This window comes from Sphaerodactylus townsendi, linkage group LG06, assembly GCF_021028975.2.
Source record: "Sphaerodactylus townsendi isolate TG3544 linkage group LG06, MPM_Stown_v2.3, whole genome shotgun sequence".
In the NCBI taxonomy this organism is placed as follows: Eukaryota; Metazoa; Chordata; class Lepidosauria; order Squamata; family Sphaerodactylidae; genus Sphaerodactylus; species Sphaerodactylus townsendi.
The window spans coordinates 3,899,044-3,919,327 of record NC_059430.1 but is presented as its reverse complement, the minus strand read 5'-3'; the positions used below and the strand labels follow the sequence as shown (position 1 = coordinate 3,919,327).

The following is a 20,284-nucleotide window of genomic DNA, read 5'->3' as shown; positions in this document are numbered from 1 at the left end:
ATTATCAATTCCTTTTCTAATGATCCCCAGCATAGAGTTTGCCTTTTTTACAGCTGCCATGCATTGAGTTGACATTCCCATGGAACTATCAACTAAGACGCCTAAATCCCTTTCCTGGTCTGTGACTGATAGCACTGACCCCTGTAGCGTGTATGTGAAGTTTGGATTTTTTGCCCCTATGTGCATCACTTTACATTTAGCTACATTGAACTGCATTTGCCATTTCTTAGCCCACTCACCTAATTTATCAAGGTCCGCTTGGAGCTCTTCGCAATCCTTTGTGGTTCTCACCACCCTACATAATTTGGTATCATCTGCAAACTTGGCCACCACGCTACCCACCCCTACTTCCAGGTCATTTATGAATAAGTTAAAGAGCACTGGTCCCAAAACGGATCCTTGGGGGACACCACTCCCTACATCTCTCCATTGTGAGAACTTCCCATTTACACCCACTCTTTGTTTCCTGTTCCTCAACCAGTTTTTAATCCATAGGAGGACTTCCCCTCTTATTCCTTCATTGCTGAGTTTTCTCAACAGTCTCTGGTGAGGAACTTTGTCAAAAGCCTTTTGGAAATCCAAGTAGACAATGTCCACTGGTTCCCCCTTATCCACATGTCTGTTTACACCCTCAAAGAACTCTAGTAAGTTTGTAAGACAGGACTTGCCTCTACAAAAGCCATGCTGACTCTTCCTCAGCAGATCTTGCTTTTCTACATGTTTAATAATTTTATCTTTAATGATAGATTCTACTAATTTACCAGGAACAGATGTCAAACTGACTGGCCTGTAATTTCCCGGGTCCCCCCTAGACCCTTTCTTAAAGATTGGTGTGACATTGGCCATCTTCCAGTCTTCAGGGATGGAGCCTGATTTCAGGGATAAGTTGCATATTAATGTGAGAACATCAGCAATTTCATGCTTGAGCTCTTTAAGAACTCTTGGATGAATGCAATCTGGGCCAGGGGATTTGGTAGCATTTAGTTTATCAATGGCTGCCAGAACTTCTTCCTTGTCTACCACTAACTTCGCTAGTTCCTCGGATTCACCTCCTAAGAAGCTTGGTTCAGGTGCAGGAATTTTCCTCACCTCCTCTTGGGTGAAGACAGATGCAAAGAATTCATTCAGCTTCTCTGCAATCTCCCTGTCACCTTTTAGCACACTTTTTGTTCCTTCATCGTCTAACGGACCTACCGCTTCCCTAGCTGGCTTCCTGCTTTTGATGTACTTGAAGAACTGTTTGTTGCTAGTCTTGATGTTCGCAGCCATGCGTTCCTCATAATCCTTTTTTGCCTCCCTTACAGCTAACTTGCTTCTCTTTTGCCACCATTTGTGTTCTCTCTGGTATTCTTCATCAGTTAAGTTGGACTTCCATTTTCTAAAAGACATCTTTTTTTTCCTAATAATTACCTCAACCTCCCTTGTTAACCATGGTGGCTTTCTTTTGGACTGGGCGCTGCCTTTCCTAACCTGCGGAACACATTCCAGCTGAGCTTTTAAGACTGTGTTTTTAAATAACCTCCAAGCACCTTGGACATTTTTGACTCTCTTGATTTTCCCTTTCAGCTTCCTGCGCACTATCCCCCTCATCTTTGAGAAATTTCCCTTTCTGAAGGCAAATGTAACTACATTAGTAATTGTCACTTGTTCGCATGCAGAGATACTGAATCTGACAGCATTGTGGTCGCTGTTCCCTATCGGCTCAACAACACTGACTTCCCGCACCAGGTCCTGGGTCCCACATAGAATTAGATCTAGGATCACATCTCCCCTGGTTGGTTCTACAACCATCTGCTCTAAGCCACAGTCATTTAGCATATCCAGGAATGTTCTCTCCTTACTATGACCTGAACATGCATTTTTCCAGTTTATGTGGGGATAGTTAAAATCGCCCATTACCACGACATTTTTGCTTTTGTTGGCCTCTCTAATTTCTTTTTCCATCTCAGAATCCTCTTGTGCACTTTGGTCAGGGGGACGATAATATATTCCTAATGTTAAACTTTGCTTCACCCCTGGTATTGATATCCACAGTGCTTCTGTAGAGGAATCAGCTCCCCCTGCATTGTCTATTTTATGTGACACTATGCTCTCTTTGATGTAGAGGGCCACCCCACCCCCAATACGCCCTGTCCTATCCTTCCTGTAGAGCCTGTAACCTGGGATAACAGCATCCCACTGGTTCTCCTCATTCCACCATGTCTCCGTGATGCCCACTATATCAATGTCCTCCTTCAAAACTCTGTACTCCAGCTCTCCCATTGTAGGTCGAATGCTTCTACTATTAGCATAGAGACACTTGTATACTCTGTCTCTGTCCTTAACCTGGGATTTATGTGTTTTGCCCTCTAGCCTTTTGTAGACACTATCACTTATCACATTGCTATGCTCCTCGCTTGTATGTGGTTGATTTAGAAAAACCTCTCTCTGTGTCTGCATCCCCATGGACTCTGTATTCCGAACCGAAGTCACCTCAGCTCCTGTCGGCTTTCCCCCAAGGATCAGTTTAAAAGCTGTTCTGCCACCTTTTTAACGTTGAGCGCCAGCAGCCTGGTTCCTCTTTGGTTAAGATGAAGCCCGTCCCTTTTGTACAGGCCTGCCTTATCCCAAAAGGTTCCCCAGTTCCTGACAAAGCTGAAACCCTCTGCCTTACACCACCTTCTCATCCACGCATTGAGACCCTGTATCTCCGCTTGCCTAGCTCTCCCTGCGCGTGGAACAGGTAGCATTTCGGAGAATGCCACCTTGGGGGTCCTGGATTTTAACCTTTTTCCTAGCAGCCTAAATTTCGCTTCCAGAACCTCCCGGCTACATTTCCCAATGTCATTGGTACCAATGTGGACCACAACTGCTGACTCCACCCCAGCACTGTCTAACAGCCTATCTAGACGAAGCGTGACATCCGCAACCTTCGCACCAGGCAGGCAAGTCACCATGCGGTCATCACGCCTGTCACAAACCCAACTCTCTATATTCCTAATGATCGAATCACCCACTACAAGGAGCCCCCCACCTCCCCGAGGGGTATCCTCAGTGCGAGAGGATATCTGACCACCAGCTAAGGAAGGGGTCCCATCTAAGGGAGCATCTTCCACCACCTCAGACTGGCACCCTCCGTCACCCAGACTCTCATTCTCCATGACATCTGAAGAGATGTCACCTTGGGAGTGGGACCTGGCTGCTAGGTCCCCGAAAGCCTCGTTTGTTGCCCTCTCTGCCTCTCTCAGCTTCTCCAGGTCTGCCACCTTGGCTTCAAGAGAACGCACATGTTCCTTGAGTGCCAGGAACTCATTGCAGCGAGGGCACACCCACGACTTCTGCCCTAGTGGCAGATAGTCATACATGCGACACTCAGTGCAAAACACTGGAAAGCCCCCATCCCCCTGCTGGCTTCCTGTCTTCATATCTAATTTTGTTTAGATATTCAAATACTAATTTTAATTAGTGCCTCCCTCTTAAGGTTTCTATACCTTCTACTATCCCTTAAAATATGTTTTTATTTAGTAAAACACCTGCGCGCGCCGTTAGGCGCGCGCCGCTGGTTCCAGAGACTAACTGAAAAGATTTAAAAATGTGAGAAGCCCCACCCCTTCAGCACTAACTGAAAAGATTTACAAATGTGAGAAGCCCCACCCTTCAGCAGCTTCCACCAATCAGCAGCCCTAGGACAAGGAGAAAAAAAGAGAAACCCCCTGTTTAAAATACACTGTTTAAAAGATGTGGCTTTGAGAAAAGCCCTCTGTCAAGCTCCTCAGCCCTTTCTGGCCCACTGCTGTCCTCCACTGCTCCTCTTCTCTGCTGGTTCCAGAGACTAACTGAAAAGATTTAAAAATGTGAGAAGCCCCACCCCTTCAGCACTAACTGAAAAGATTTACAAATGTGAGAAGCCCCACCCTTCAGCAGCTTCCACCAATCAGCAGCCCTAGGACAAGGAGAAAAAAAGAGAAACCCCCTGTTTAAAATACACTGTTTAAAAGATGTGGCTTTGAGAAAAGCCCTCTGTCAAGCTCCTCAGCCCTTTCTGGCCCACTGCTGGCCCACTTCTAGTCCATCTTGTTCATATCCTTTGGGATGATGTACCATCAATACAACATCTTGTCCCAGTTTGCTCTTAATGGCAATACATGTGATACCGTCCTTGCTTAAGGTTTCCCATTGGTGAAAAGTTGTTTCTTCAAAGTTTTGCATCCATCTGACCATGCACGTTTTCACTTGTTCTGAGATAGTTTTTTTTCTTGTTGAGGCTTAAATGCTTACGCAAATTACTTATAGGTAAAAATCTTCAGTCTGTTACAGAAGGATTGGTCTATTGCAGGGGTAGGGAACCTGCGGCTCTCCAGATGTTCAGGAACTACAATTCCCATCAGCCCCTGTCAGCATGGCCAATTCCTGAACATCTGGAGAGCCGCAGGTTCCCTACCCCTGGTATTGGTTATCAGACGCAAATCCCTCAATTTCCTGTAATGTGGTGCTGTTTGACATGGCTTCTAAGAAAATCCAAGACAAATTAACTCCAATAGAATGAAAATTACATGCTTAGAGGTTAGCATTTGGTGGGTAAGAAATCTCATTTTAACACATATTTCACACCATCATTTATATTTCATTTATTGTTTGTTGTTGTTGTTAATTTGCTTGTCTTAATTTTGTTATTTAGTTTTAAAGTAAATTGCTGCTGCTCTTACATTAATTGATATTTTAATGATTTGTTTTAATGAGACTGTTATTATGTATTTATGGATTGTGGGTGTATAGTATGTTGTGAGCCGCCTCGAGCCCTTCGAGGATGAGGCGGCCTATACATCCAACCAACCAATAAATAAATAAATAAATTTGTATTGCTTTTATTTGCTTCTGAGTTCATTTATAAGATTTTCATGTAGTAACAGCCTTTGGAAGTTTTGACTGTTACTTGTTCTGTATCACCTTCAAATAATAGTTTATAAATTTGTCCAAACAAATGTTCTTTTGCTGTGTAACCTTTTCCGATTCTGCCAGTCCCCTTATGACGCCTCTTGCTGTGTTAATTTTCGGTCTTAGTCTTGGTTCTTTCCCAGCAGGGCTTGTTCCTCTATATGCTTAATAATTTGATGGAATTTATTCAGGCTTGCCCCCAAGAAGGACTCCAGAGCATGTGCAAAATATTTCCCTCATTCTCAATGTCTACATTAATGGGATGAAGGGCTTCTAGCTCAGTGTGTGCATGCTCCAGGGAGAGCTGAGCCCAGCTGAGGACTGAGCTCTTTGGAGTACTTCTGCCTGTGGGTTCTGTGGGGCAGAACTTGGAATGAGTTTGCAACAACAAATTTAAAAAAACAAAATGGTTTACTTTCTTAACATATAACATATAACATCAACATTTAACATCACACTTCAAGGTCCTGTTCAGGTTGCATTTTCAAGTCCTTCTAGTTACAGTCTTCTGATATTGCCAAGTCCAGTTCTTCTTTGCAAGGGGGTTGGCTCCTGAAGACTCCAAGGGCTTGGTGGACAGGATTCAACACGATGAAGGTTTCCAGGAGAACTCTCGCCCATTACAAACATTAAAAAGAAACCCTGAAACAATAAACTCCAACATTTACAACATAGCAAAAATAAACTACCACCTTCCCAGTAGTTCCCAACAACATTGCAGTTACCTTAACAAGGTGTTCAGGGCTTATACAAACCAAGGTCCGAGTCTGGTAGCCTTGTCTCCTCCAAACTACATGAGCTCTGCAGCCTTCTGCTGCTTTGAGTCTCCACCCCTTTCTGGGTCAACCCATTCTGAGCATGGGGGTTACATCTGCACTGCACCAAACCCTCATGTTGCTACCCTGAATGCAGAAGAGATGAATCCCACATTGAGGCAGGGCTATGTCTCTCTGTCAGGGCTTATGTCCAGCATGCCCAAACCCTCAGGTTCAAGCTGTAGTAAGGATGCCAGGAATTCCTCAGAGAACCTGTTTGGGAGTCTAGCATACCTTGCTGAACGCTCACAATCGGACCATGAGCTGATGGGGGATAGGTTCAGACTGCATCATGTAGCTCAACACCTGCGGAACAATTTCGAGCGACCTTTTGTTTAGAAGTCAACTCCGTGGTTGGGAGTCCTGCTGTGATCTGCAGGAAGACACCTATACTGTGAAGCTGAAACAGAGATAGGAGAAAGAGATGCCCACCTCTCCCCCAAGATTAGCGGAGAGAGAAGGGATGCACCTGTGCTTCCCGCAACAAATGGGCCAAGAAAAAGAGTCCTTTCTCTCCATGTTTCTGCAGCCCAACTTCACAGCTTGCAGTGGGAAGAAGGGAAACCATCTGGGCTTCTAATCTCGCCCCCTTCGCCATCTCAAAACATCTGGGAGGCGGCAAAGCTTCCAGGAAAAGACATCACAAGCACAGTATATCAATATTTTAAATAGATCAAAGCTCTTTCATGTGAGTCAACATCAAAAGGTAGCATATTGTCAGCCTGTCACTTAATTGGCCAGCTGATCACCACTGGCCAATGGGAAATGAGCTGAGCTAGCAAGTGTTCCCAGATCCATTCTGCGTGGCTTCTCCAATTAAGAAATATCTTGCAGGAAGACGTTGAGACCCTTTTTCAGAGGGTCACCATGTTGGTCCTCTGTAGAATAGCTACTTTCAAGAAAATGTGCGGAGTGTGGATTTATACCCTGCTTTTCTCAACTTTAAGGAGTCGCTAAACAACTTACAAACTCCTTCCCCCAAAAAGACACTCTGTGAGGGTGGTGTGGCTGAGAGAGTCCTGAGAGAACTGTGACTGACCCAAGGAGGCTTTGAATGGAGGAATGGGGAACTAAATTTGTTTCTCCAGATAAGAGTCTTTTTGTAAAGCGGAGGAGCGGGGAATCAAACCCACGTCTCCAGATAAGACTCTGCTTGTCAAGCGTAGGAGAGGGGAATCAAACCCGGTTCTCTAGATAGGGGTCCACTGGTCAAATGGAGAAGAAAAGAAGCAAACTCAGTTCTCCAGATAGCAGTCCACTGGTCAAGTAGAGGAGAGTGGAAGCAAACCCAGTTCTCCCAATAAGACTCTGCTTGTCAAGTGTAGGAGAGGGGAATCAAACCCTGTTCTCTAGATAGGGGTCCACTGGTCAAATGGAGTAGAAAGGAGGCAAACCCAATTCTCCAGATCAGAGTCCACTGGTCAAGTGGAGGAGAGTGGAAGCAAACCCAGTTCTCCCAATAAGACTCTGCTTGTCAAGTGTAGGAGAGGGGAATCAAACACGGTTCTCTAGATAAGAGTCCACTGTCAAGCCAAGAAGTGGGAAATCAAATGCCAGGGACCAGAGTTACAGCAGAGTCGCCAGATCCACGGATCACGCTTCCTGCCGCTGGCTTCTCTCCACCGGATGATATCGCTGCGTCTCGCCTATTCCTTGCGCTGACCACGGGCCGACTTCACTTATTAAATGGCTGTCCAGTGGGGAGGCCCCACTGTTGGCTCAACCACCTCCCCATCAATCTATGGGGGGGGGGTGTTATAGGCCACAGAAACCCATTGTTGCCCACTCTCTGTCCAGCCCCACACCTCCCCTGATCTGGCTGGTTCCAATGGCTCCCAGTGTCTTCAGCGGTGTGACTGGTGGCGTCTGATGCTTTGGTGCCGGCGCAACGGCTCCAGTCTCCCCCCTTCCCCCTCCCACTTTCAACACGTACCCTCAATACACAACCCTCTAAATACACTTTGTGTTTTCTCAAGGTAAATATTTTTTATCAGCGTATATGCAAAATACTTCCTCCAAGATAGGCCAGATCTCAGAGTTTACTTTACCGTAAATTTTCCAAAGAAATTGACCCACCCACAAATACAGTCTATAAAAGCCCCAACAAACGTCGTCATTTGCACAGGTGGGCGACTGAATGATCCTCACAACAAACCTGGTTCTCCAGAATCCATTGGTCAGCTGGAGCAGTGGGAAATCAAATCCAGTTCCCTAGATAAGACTCTGCTTGTGAAGTGGAGGAGAGGGGAATCAAACCCGGTTCTCTAGATAAGGGTCCACTGGTCAAATGGAGTAGAAAAGAGGCAAACTCAATGCTCCAGATCAGAGTCCACTGGTCAAGTGGAGGAGAGTGGAAGCAAACCCAGTTCTCCCAATAAGACTCTGCTTGCCAAGTGTAGGAGAGGGGAATCAAACGCGGTTCTCTAGATAAGAGTCCACTGCCAAGCCAAGAAGGGGGGAATTGAACCTAATTTTCTAGATAACAGGCCATTGATCAAGAAGAGGAGAGGGGAAGCAAACCTGGTTTGCTTGTCAAGTGGAGGATCAGGGCATCAAACTTGGTTCTCCAGAATCCATTGGTCAGCTGGAGCAGTGGGAAATCAAATCCAGTTCCCTAGATAAGACTCTGCTTGTGAAGTGGAGGAGAGGGGAAGCAAACCCAGTTCTCCAGATTAGCATCCACAGTTATTCAATCTACACCACGCTGGCTCTCCAGTTGTACTGTGCAGACCAACAGGACGTCCAGGGTTTCAGCTTTCAAGCGTCAGAGGTCACGTCATCAGATAGATCTTGTGAGCTTGGAGAACTGCTGCCTGTCACAAGAGACAATGGGCCTTTCCCCACTCACCATATGCCGCGGGGTAACCTCTTGAAAAGACACGGGGATCCTCGACGTTCCCTACCGCACCAGCGGCCACAGCGCAGCTGCCCCGAATCTGCTGCTCTCCCACCTCCTTGGCGCGCGTCAAATTAGCTCCTCTTCGAACAGCAACATTTTCAAAAACGCCGCGCTGGCCGCGGGGGGGTGGGGAACCTCGGCTGTTTGCGCGTGGTTGATTCGCTGTGACGCACAGCCTTCCGGCCAATCAGGCAACAGGCTCCTCCATTTTGTTTAGGGAGGGTGTCCCCGTCAGAAATTACGCGACATGAAGCTATGTGCTGACGTAGACACGAGGCAACATTTCTTTTACAATGCAAAAACCGCGACAATTGAGATGCGTGCGCAAGGCAACGTCCCAACATTGCTCCCTTTGCTCGAGCTCCACAGCTTTGCAGCTTTGCAGCGCCCATTCACGGCAAAGTGCCGCTGAGTGCCCGGGGTTGTGGAGAACATAGGCAGTGGAAAACGGAACTGATTTTTGCTTTCACTTTTCAGTCCAATCAGGCCGCAGCGGGGAGCTGCGTGCGCTTTGTGCATGCGCGAACTTTCTTTTCTAGTTCAGCCAATCAGAAGGCTCGATTGCCGCGGGACACTTGCTCTGGGACCCCACATTATTTCGTGAATGGCAAATGAGTGGGGAACAAGTTCTCCGTGCTCCAAAGCTGCGGAGGCTTTTCTACACGGGATAGCTGCGGGGTGGCACGCAAAAAGAGGTAAGTAGGGAAAGGCACAATATTGCTTAAAAGGTCCAATGAAGTATGCCGGACCCACAAATAACACACAAAGCATAAAGGGAGCTTTCTTCTTGACTTGGGATGTAGAGGCTGATCGTTAAGAGTTTAGGAGGCCATCCTGAAAGGGGAGGGGAAAGGACAGAGGGTGTGGAATGCTCGAAACACCGGCGGAAGTAGCCGTAACGTTGGCATGAGAGGCAGTAACGTAGGACAAGGACCAGCCATGTTGCTGCAGAGCAGCTGTGCAGCAGTGCCGCGTATCTGCAGTGGCCGCGGTGGGCCAGAGTCTCTGCCCTGCTCCTGGTCTGGACGTGGGATCACCCCCTTTCCCCACTGCAAAGCTGTGCCAGCAAAATCTGTGGTTCAACCCATAGAGCACTATCATGAGAGAGAATGAAATGCTCCCTTTGTCAGAACAACCCTGGTCAAAGCTCCAAAACTCCCAGAGGAGGCTGATTATGTTCTTATGTTCTTATTAAGTGGCTGTCCAATGGGGAGGCCCCACTGTTGGCCCAACCACCTCCCCATCAATCTATGGGGGGGGGGGTGTTATAGGCCCCAGAAACCCATTGTTGCCCACTCTCTGTCCAGCCCCACACCTCCCCTGATCTGGCTGGTTCCAATGGCTCCCCGTGTCTTCAGCGGTGTGACTGGTGGCGTCTGATGCTTTGGTGCCGGCGCAACGGCTCCAGTCTCCCCCCTTCCCCCCCCACTTTCAACACGTACCCTCAATACACAACCCTCTAAATACACTTTGTGTTTTCTCAAGGTAAATATTTTTTATCAGCGTATATGCAAAATACTTCCTCAAAGATAGGCCAGATCTCAGAGTTTACTTTACTGTAAATTTTCCAAAGAAATTGACCCACCCACAAATACAGCCTATAAAAGCCCCAGCAAACGTTGTCATTTGCACAGGTGGGCGACTGAATTATCAGCTCGACAGGTTAACCGGGAGGATAGAGAGACAGGTGAGTGCCAGCCCTGCTCCCCCTGAGCCTTGGTGCTCAAGGGCGAGTGTTTCCTTTTCGCTGGAGTTCAGCATCGGAGATTTCCATTGTGAAAGTGGACTCCCTGCGGTTGCTGTGACCTTTAGATTAGTGGCCACTGTGAGCATCCAAGATAGAGGAATCTGGACACCGTGGGATGGGGGGAGGGCCCAAATTAACTTTTCTTTTTAGTAATCCTAATTCCTTGGTGCTGCACAGGACTAGAACTGAAAACGGGGATTTCTTTCTCTACTACTAGTCAGGCTGGTGCTGAGAGGTCCTTTACAGGAGGGAATGGCAGAGTGTAAATCCAAACTCCTCCTCCTCCTCCTCCTCCTCCACTTCTTCTTCTTCTTCTTCTTCTTCTTCTTCTTCTTCTTCTTCTTCTTCTTCTTCTTCTTCTTCTTCTTCTTCTTCTTCTTCTTCTTCTTCTTCTTCTTCTTCTTCTGCTTCTGCTTCTGCTTCTGCTTCTGCTTCTGCTTCTTCTGCTTCTTCTGCTTCTTCTGCTTCTCCTCCTCCTCCTCCTCCTCCTCCTCACCATTAAACCAGCTGGGTGACCTTGGGCTGTGGTCATTAAGAACCTTCTTATTAAACTCCTCTCTGTTCCCACCTGACCACACTGGGTGGCCTGCTGAGGGGAGAGGAACTGAAAAGGAGGCTTGGAAGCCAAGACTCCAGTAGGATATACAAAACCATCTTTTCTCTTTCTGTTAGGCTATCTTCACAGGAGCCGTGTTTGCAATGCTAGGTTCCTCTGCCAGGGTTGGAAGGTCTCTGCTTGTCTGCTCCTGGATTTGGCACCTGTGGATCGCTGGCAGAGTCCCGTTGCTATCCAGCTACCACCTGAGTCTCTCTCGGCCTCCCTCCCTTTACATCCCCTTGCCTTTGTTTCTCCACAGGGACTGGAAGAAAGAGCATGGGCCTCCTTCCTAATGTCCCCTTGGCTCTCTGTGGGTTTCCTGATCGCTGGTCCCAGGCCCAAAGAGTTAAGTTTCTGGTGAACTCTAGACCCAACCCAGCAAATTTCACTTAACATTTTTTGCCTCTTTTGTTCACAATATTTGGTAGTCATTCCCAGAGATCTCAGAACTTGGGTCTCTGGTAGAATCCTTCCTTCCCTTCTCAGGGGCAGTCCCATAAGCATGTTTGTAGGATCTCTCACTCACAGGAGGGTTCCAGAAAAACACATCTGATGTAGGATTCCGTTCCGATGGATGCAAGCGATAAAGGGGAGCAGCTTTAAAAGCAGGCCTCTAAACCAGGGATCCCTGGATCTGGGATGGGGTGGGGGGCACAAATTCTCCACTGAAACAACAGCAGAGGTGGAGCTAGGGAAAGCCACTGAAGAACAGTGTTTGAATCTACGTAGCCGATTGGCTCTTCAGAGGCCAATCAGAATACCTCATAAGCAATGAGGCTCTCCACCCACCCTTCTAAAAAAAACTACCCCAGCAGGCTTACAGGAAAAGTAATTGGCGGGGTGAGATGCATGCCTGATTGGTACCATGCTGGGAAGTACTGGTGGGTGAGATGGTGCCCATTGGTACCATGCTGCCCCGCCCTGCTCTAGACACAACCAATGAATTGATTTTCTGGTTCTGGAGGAGAAACCACTGACTACTCTGAAAACAAGGATTCTTGGCCAATGTCCTGGCACTCAAGGTCTCCCTCCTGTCCTCACATCCCATCTCTTTCTGCAGAGTCACAATCATTTCATACATTATTTCCCCCTGCCCATTTTTTACCCTTTTCGTTGAGCAGGTGTGGAAGCGTCGTCATGCCCTGGAGGATGGGCGTCCTACCAAGGCCGCTGCTATGGACTTTTCCAAGACAAAATGACCTGGGCTGAAGCAGAGGTGAGAAGAGGCTCTTCTTGGCCACTCTCTGCCCATCCCACCGAGTCAGCAACCTGTGTTAGCTACCCTGCCTGACAATCAGCATTCATCAGAGACCAACTATCTCTAAACATGGAGGTTCTATATAATGAAAGATAGGAGGCCAGCCAAGCCTAAAAAACAAGGACTGTATATATATATATATATATATATATATATATATATATATATATATACTTAATCACAAGTTTCATCATCATTTGCTGGAGCTGTTACACAACCACCACAACTCATCTTAATATTTTTGATTCATTTAAATTTTTGAGATACTGACTCCTTTTCATTTGACTGAAACGCAATATGACTTTTATTGCAGGTTTCCTGTGCCTCATGGACAATGCCAAGCCATGACATTATATGTGTGTTTATTACCTTTCTATCCAGTTAAATAACCACAATATATCTTTATGAATAATCTTTATGAATGGTTTATGAAGTATCTGTTGAAATTACACTCAAACTAACTGCTTATACCTCATTGCCTTGTTTCCCTATATATACAGTCCTTGTTTTTTAGGCTTGGCTGGCCTCCTATCTTTCAGTATTGGTTTGACTGTATATATTTGCGGTTCTATATAATGATCAGGGCTCAAAGCTTTGTAGCTACACCTTATCAGGGTTTTTTGTTTTGTTCAGAATGCCCTTTAAAAATTCACCCATGGGAGGGGCCACAGTTGACTTGTGTGTCAGCAAATTCCATAAATTCGTTCTACATTATATGCGTCAAAATAATTATTTTGGTGCATTCTGAATTTGGTGCTGGTTAGTTCTTTTTTGGAGTTATTATTTGATTCTTAGGGGAGTAGAGGAAACTGCCCCCTCTGCCTACTTTCTCTGCCTAATTTTATTAACCTCTGCCATACTTCCCTGTGTCATTTCTTTTTTCAAAAGAAAATCTCCAAACCCTTTAGTCTTTCGCCTTGAATACACAAACGCGTGTTGTTGCTGTGCCCAGTTTCCTGAATCGGACCCACTGGGTTCATCAAGGTCCTTGTCATCTGCTCAGACTTGGCAGCATCTCTCCAAGGCAGAGAAAGAGATTTCCCATAACTTGCTGCCTGGTAGTTTTAACTGGCCACGCTGGGAATTGAACCTGGTATCTTCTGCATGCCAAGAAGAGGCTGTACCATTGAGCCACGCCCCTTTCTGTCCTCCCCAGCCTCCCTCTCAAGAAAATGCTTCAATCTTTTGATCGTTTTCTGTACCTTTCCTAGTTCAATAATACAATTTTTGAGATCAGAACATGGAAAGACCAGAGTCAGATACTGGTATTTATTTGAGTGTGTATCAATTCCAGATAATAATGTTTATAATCAAGGGTCCCCCAAATTTTTCATATGTTGAACAACTTTGGAGCTGCACCACTGGTTGGACACCTTTGGAGCTGAGATGTAGGGGCAGCTATATAGTGGCTGCTGTAAAAGGCAGGACCAAGAGCAAAAACTGTAGTAAGCCGGTTTCTAGTCAGGTATTAGAATTACAGCCAGTAAGGAATCCAAGTTTCTGTTTGAGCCAGAAAGACAGGCCGTATTTAATTCCTTGATGAATTTGAACTCGGCACCTTCATATTGCAGATTGCCTTCGAAGAGCTTTCTGCTTATTTATTTTGGAAGAAGAACAGCTTTCAATTCTGCAGTGGTATGTCCAGGAAAATTAAAAATGGCCTCTTGCTGTTTGTGAACGCTGCCCTCTCTTCAGTCAGATTTCTGTCCTTCCTCCACAAAAGAGTGGTGGTCGTCGTAATTTGACAGTTCAGCACCTGATGGCCATAAAAGGCCCCTCCCCTACCTGATCCGTCTTCTCCCTCCCTCAGATTGATTGCCAGAGTCAAGGCACCAACGGGCACCTCGCTTCTATTTCTAGCAAAGCCGAAGGAGCTGTGTTGGCCAGACACATCAAGGCCTCTCTGCAAGGCTGCCAGCATGTCTGGATCGGACTGCATGACCCCCAGAGGGTGAGTGTCCACTCTGGTTGTTTGTGTTGACTTCTTAAATTCATACGACTGATTTCGAAAGAGGATTCCTCATAAATAGGGTTCCCAGATTCTTGGTAATAGCGGGAAATCACCACCGCCCATCTCCTAATCACCGCAGCCAAGAAAACGTGCTCCCCCCTGTATTTCTCTCTCCCATTTGAACGGGGCCACTTGGCACACTACCTGTATTGCTTAATAAACCCTGCTCAAAGGAGAGCCATAATGCTCGCCAGGTTTAATGTTATGCCTTCTGCCTTGTTACATGGCAGATTTAATAAGCAAGAAAAGGCTAAAAGATTGTGCCCGTGTAACGATGGCTCAGTTGAATCTCTGGCCCCACAATTACTACACTGTCTCAGATTCAAGGAAATCAGATCCAAGTGTGTGAATCTTACTCCTTGACATTTACCCCATCTCCCCGATTTAATTAGATTACACTACTTGTTGGACAATCCTGATCCTTCTCTCTGTATGATAGTGGCAGACTTTCTCCTGGAAATTACTAAACGCCAGTAGATTTCCTTCGACCTAACATTTATTTCCTGTATTGTATACCCTTTTTAATCCGTTTTTTTATTATTGTTGTACTGTTGTCTATGCCAATAAAGGCTTGCTTAATAAACCACCACTGCCCATCAACACTCAGTTAGTCGGCCGGAGGAACAAGGAGGGCCAAAAGAGAGGGGAGAGAGATTATGGAATAGGAGGGTGCTAGCATCACAGGGCGGAGGGCGGATGTTCCATCACTGTCCCCGAAACTCTGTGAAAATGACAGGGGTTGAGGGTGAGCGCTAGAGCATCCCCCCCACCCCACAAGTGCGATGCAGGCGCTCTGGCGTCAGGCATGGAAGCAAGATCATCACCACCCTCCAAGATCTCTCACGGGCAGCTGGGAGAGACCTGGGAACCCTTCTCACGAAATGTTTTCAGATCAATAAAATCAGTCCAGTCAATTAAATGGTCAAGAAACTGGCCTAATGCCGATAAACGGCAGCAAGTTCGAGGAGGAGCTTTCAGAAGAATGTAAGAATAGCTTTTCTGGATCAGACCAAGGCCAGTCGATTCCAGATGTGCTCTCTTTCTCTTCTGAAGACAAAAGCCGGTTCCCTTTAGAGGAAATGTCTCTGGCATCACACGTCCAAGGAGTTCCTGACTAAATTCCACCCTCCCTAGCCTCCCCCTCACCCCCACACCTCCAGGAATTTCTCAAGCCAAGTTGGCAACTGTATGCTAGGACCGCAGGACTTGTCTTCAGATAATTCTCAATTTAAAGCAAGTCTGCTTTTGGATTCGACTAAGGTAGCTGTCTGAAGCGATGTGGTCCCTCAGGTTGGGCGGGCTGTTTAAAGATTGGGCAGTATTAATCACCAACTGTTTCCTGGCAAAGCTGACCCTCCCTTCCTTTTCAAAGCAGGTTGTGCAATAAGGGATGAGAAAGAAATTAGTTGGAGGAGGAGGTGTTCTATCAAATTGGCTTCATGCCATAAGAACTTAAGAACATAAGAACAAGCCAGCTGGATCAGACCAGAGTCCATCTAGTCCAGCTCTCTGCTACTCGCAGTGGCCCACCAGGTGCCTTTGGGAGCTCACATGCAGGAGGTGAAAGCAATGGCCTTCTGCGGCTGCTGCTCCCGAGCACCTGGTCTGCTAAGGCATTTGCAATCTCAGATCAAAGAGGATCAAGATTGGTAGCCATGTCTGTGTATGTTTGTTTGTTTATATTTATACCTTCCCCTCGCAGCCTAAGCCGGGCTCCAGGCGACTTACACCCAAGGTTAAAGCATTAAAACAGTTCCAGTACTACAAGGTAGACCGCAAACTGAACATGAGTCTGCAGTGTGATACGGCAGCCGAGAAGGCCAATGTGATTCTGGGCTGCATCACTAGGTGTATAGTATCTAGATCAAGAGACATAATAGTACCACTCTATTCTGCATTGATCAGACTTCACCTGAAATTCTGGGTCCAGTTCTGAGCACCACAATTCAAGAAGGATATTGACAAGCTGGAATGGGTCCAGAGGAGGGCGACCAAAATGGTAAAAGGTCTGGAATCCAGGCCCTATGAGGAGAGACTTAGGGCTGGGTGTGTTTAGTCAAGTGAAGAGAAGGTGTAGGGGTGACATGAGAACTATGTTTAAATATTTGAAGGGATATTTGAAGTTATGTTGGAGAGAGAGCAAGCTTGTTTTCTGCTGCTCCGGAGACTCAGGCAGGAAGTCATCGATACAAGCTGCAGGAAAAGAGATTCCACCTAAACACACGAAGAACTTCCTGAAGGTCAGGGCTGTTCAACAGTGGAATGCACTACCTCGGAGAGTGCTGAAGTTTCCTTCTTTGGAGGTTTTTAAATGGAAAACTGGATGGCCATCTGTCAGGAGTGCTTTGATGGTGTGTTCCTGCCTGGCCGGGGGTTGGACTGGATGGCCCTTGGGGGTCTCTTCCAACTCTGTGGTTCTATGATCCTATAAATACTAAGCTGTTGTTGTGTTGGCAGGAGTGTTAACTAGCCTCATCTCACTGGATAAGACTGCCCCCTTCCTACCAGGGGTGCTGACTCTGTCCAGAATGGACAGATTTATGGAGGAGAAGTCGATTTATGGCTACCAATCTTGATCCTCTTTGATCTGAGATTGCAAATGCCTTAACAGTCCAGGTGATCGGGAGCAACAGCTGCAGAAGGCCATTGCTTTCACCTCCTGCATGTGAGCTCCCAAAGGCACCTGGTGGGCCACTGCGAGTAGCAGAGAGCTGGACTAGATGGACTCTGGTCTGATCCAGCTGGCTTGTTCTTATGTTCTTATGTTCTTATGAATTTCCGGAGGGGGGGGATGTTTGGAGAGGTGAGGGATCTCCGCAAGTTCTTATGCCACTGACTCCACCTTCCAAGTCAGTCATTTTCTCCAGAGAAACTGATATCTGCAGCGTGGAGATCACTTGGCAGTTCTGGGAGATCTCCAGGCGCAGACCACCTTCTCTCGTGTCTTGTGGCCTGCCACTGCTCATCTGCGTGGAGAATCTCCTGGCAAACGGAGGTTATAGGAGAGGCACAAAGAACTGACAAGAGAGACTCTTCTGGGAATCACCAGACACTCTATCCTAACTAAAGTTTCTGCTAATTCCTAGAGCTACACTTTGTCACTTCCTGTATGAAATTCATCCTTATATTCTTTTCTTATTTTTTTTAAAAAATGTCTTATTTTCTCTCCCGCCACTGTTTTGAGCCACGGTGGTGACAGGACTCGGGGGCAGCGGATTGCCCCCGCACCAGGGCATGCTAGCCCAGATTTTTATCTGGGCTGTTAACTGAAGTTGTTTGACTTTGGTCTGGGGTGGTTAATTACTATAGTTTGAGGCCACTCATGCTGCTTTCAATGCCTTGGTTTATTTTCATGCTTCTAAGTCTTCGTGGTGAGCTACCTTGGAGAAATCTCTGGAAGGGCAGCCGGCACATTTCCTATGTAAATGTTCCCCTCATTGTTTGGTCCTTCTGCCCCTAACCAGAACTTCTTTCTTGTCAATGCAGAACCGACGCTGGAGATGGTCTGATCGATCGATAGTCAACTACAGGTCTTGGGGCACTGGTGAACCTAGCAATTTTGAAAACGATGAATACTGCGTGGAGCTTTTGTGTGACTCAGGTGAGCCTTTTCATCATCAGGTGAGACATCTCAAAGCTGTGGGTCTCCCAGAGACGGAGTTACGCTCACCGGATGAGCAGCAGTACAGGAGAAGAAGAGGAAGTGCTTGGATTTATACCCCCTCTCCCTTTCTCTCCTGTAAGGAGACTCAAGGGGGTTTACAAACTTCTTTCCTTTCCTCTCCCCACAACAGATACCTTGTGAGTTAGGTGGGGCTGAGCGGGAACTGTGACTAGCCCAAGGTCACCCACCAGAAGGGCAGGAGCAAGGAACCAAACCCAGCTCACCTGATAAGAGTCCACCACTTGAGTGGCAGAGCAGGGAATCAAACCCAATTCTCCACCTACTCTTAACCACTGCACCGTACTGGCTCTCGAGCTATGAAGAGGGGCTTAGCGTTCAGAAGGTCCAAGGTCCCGGGCAATGGTCACCCCCAGAACTGGTTGCTGTACCTCGCTCTATGCAGGGCTGCTCTTGGCCAGTTTTTCACTATAGAAATGCCCTGTAGCAGTGGTGGTGAACCTTTGGCACTCCACACGCCAGGGGTCCAAACCCCATTTCCAGATTGGCCAGCCCTTCTAAAACTCCTTGCAGGCTTAGCAACCGCAGGCACGCCAGTAGAGGAATAATTCAGCCCATGCCAAGTGCTCCCCTAAGAACTTCTGTTTCTGGGCTCTCTGAAAGGCAAGCTGTGCAGAATCTACTGTGGGTCTCAGGGGAGATGCACACATTTAGTCTCTGTATCTACAGGATGAGGTAACCTTTGGCACTGCCAACCCGGCCTCCCTTCCCACCAAAACATCTTCTTTCGCCACCAAGTCAAAGCTAACTTATGGCAACCCGGTAGGGTTTTCAGGTAGGAGATATTCTGAGGTGGTCTTTCTGTTGCCTGCCTCCCCGTAACAACCCGGGACTTCTTTAGTGGTCTCCCATCCAAATACTGATTGGGATTGCCCATTCCTAGCTCCCGAGATCTGATAATATCCGGCTAGCCACAACACTGATCCTAAGGCACAGGAAGAAATGGTCAGCGGCCTGTTTCTCTTTTTCCTTCCAGATTATCTTACGTGGAACGATCAGAATTGCAAAGACGAGAGCCCGTACATCTGCGAGTTCGAACTTTAGTGCAGGAAGTTGCTTCTCCAACATTCCAGAAACAACTATGAGGAACCCATCCTGTTAGACTAGAGAGCCTTCACAGCAATCACCCTTCCTTCAAAGAAACCGGATCTGCACCCTACATAACAAACTGTCCTCCTTGTAGATCACCTATCTGATAACTCGCTTATGAATCTTGACTGTAAACAGGATAATAACAGTAAACTCTGTCTTTGGATATTTGCATACTGAATATGATTGTAATAATTACTGTCCAATTTAGAAGAAGAAGAGAAGAGTTTGGATTTATATCCCCCCTTTCTCTCCTGCAGGAGACTCAAAGGGGCTGACAATCTCTTTGCCCTTCCCCCCTCACAACAAACACCCTGTGAGGTAGGTGGGGCTGAGAGAGCTCCGAGAAGCTGTGACTAGCCCAAGGTCACCCAGCTGGCATGTGTTGGGAGTGCCCAGGCTAATCTGAATTCCCCAGATAAGCCTCCACAGCTCAGGCGGCAGAGCTGGGAATCAAACCCGGTTCCTCCAGATTAGATACACGAGCTCTTAATCTCCTACGCCACTTAGCTTTTGGGAAGGAGGGGAGTAGAGATATGTCTCTGAAGAGCACTGGCCACCTCTGTTCCCAGCCGTTTTATCAATTCCCAGGCTCCAGCCCTCTCTCAGGGTCAATCTGGGTTAAGATATCTTTCCTCTGTAAATCAGATAGCTCTTCGTGATATCCCTCTGGCTATTTCGACTCATGACATCATACTTCTCCAAGAGATTTGGTCTCCTACTCCAATCCATCTCCAAGGTTATTCTGAATGCTATATCCCAGTGCACAAGGAGAATCTCAGAGGGCGCTATAGAGCCGGACTTGCAATGCTAATCAAAACTTCTTTTTCTGATGTTTTGACTCTCCCAGTTTGTGAACACTTGGCGCATGTGTAACCTCAGCTTGTGGGTTCTGTGGGGCAGAACTTGGAATGAGTTTGCAACAACAAATTTTAAAAACAAAATGGTTTACTTTCTTAACATACAACATTAAACATCAACATTTAACATCACACATCAAGGTCCTGTTCAGGTTGCATTGCAAGTCCTTCTAGTTACAGTCTACTGATACTGCCAAGTCAAATTCTTCACAGTCGGCCCCCATTTCACACGTGCAGCTGGCAAGATCTCGCCTCCACCTGAGACTGCAGAGCGCAAATGCTCGTGTCCCTGACAAGACCGTATTTTCAGCAAAGCTTGGGTTTGACAGTCGGAGCTCTCTTCACAGGAACATGTGCTGGTTCGCCACATTTTGTACAGGAACATGATACTAATTTCATGGTTTCTGCAAA

At 46.9% G+C, this 20,284-nt stretch overlaps 2 protein-coding genes across 3 annotated transcripts in view; one reads left to right on the top strand and one right to left on the bottom strand.

The window, feature by feature from the left end:
• LOC125434938 (C-type lectin-like) overlaps positions 1-20,284 on the bottom strand; it is a 443,381-nt gene that overhangs the window by 103,748 nt on the left and 319,349 nt on the right. The window lies entirely within an intron of this gene.
• LOC125434946 (C-type lectin-like) lies at positions 11,258-19,194 on the top strand. The gene is made up of 5 exons (XM_048500830.1): positions 11,258-11,315; positions 12,092-12,189; positions 14,042-14,182; positions 17,729-17,843; positions 18,901-19,194. The coding sequence occupies exons 2-5, from the start codon at positions 12,169-12,171 to the stop codon at positions 18,966-18,968; spliced, it is 345 nt and encodes a 114-aa protein (XP_048356787.1). The 5' UTR covers positions 11,258-11,315; positions 12,092-12,168; the 3' UTR covers positions 18,969-19,194.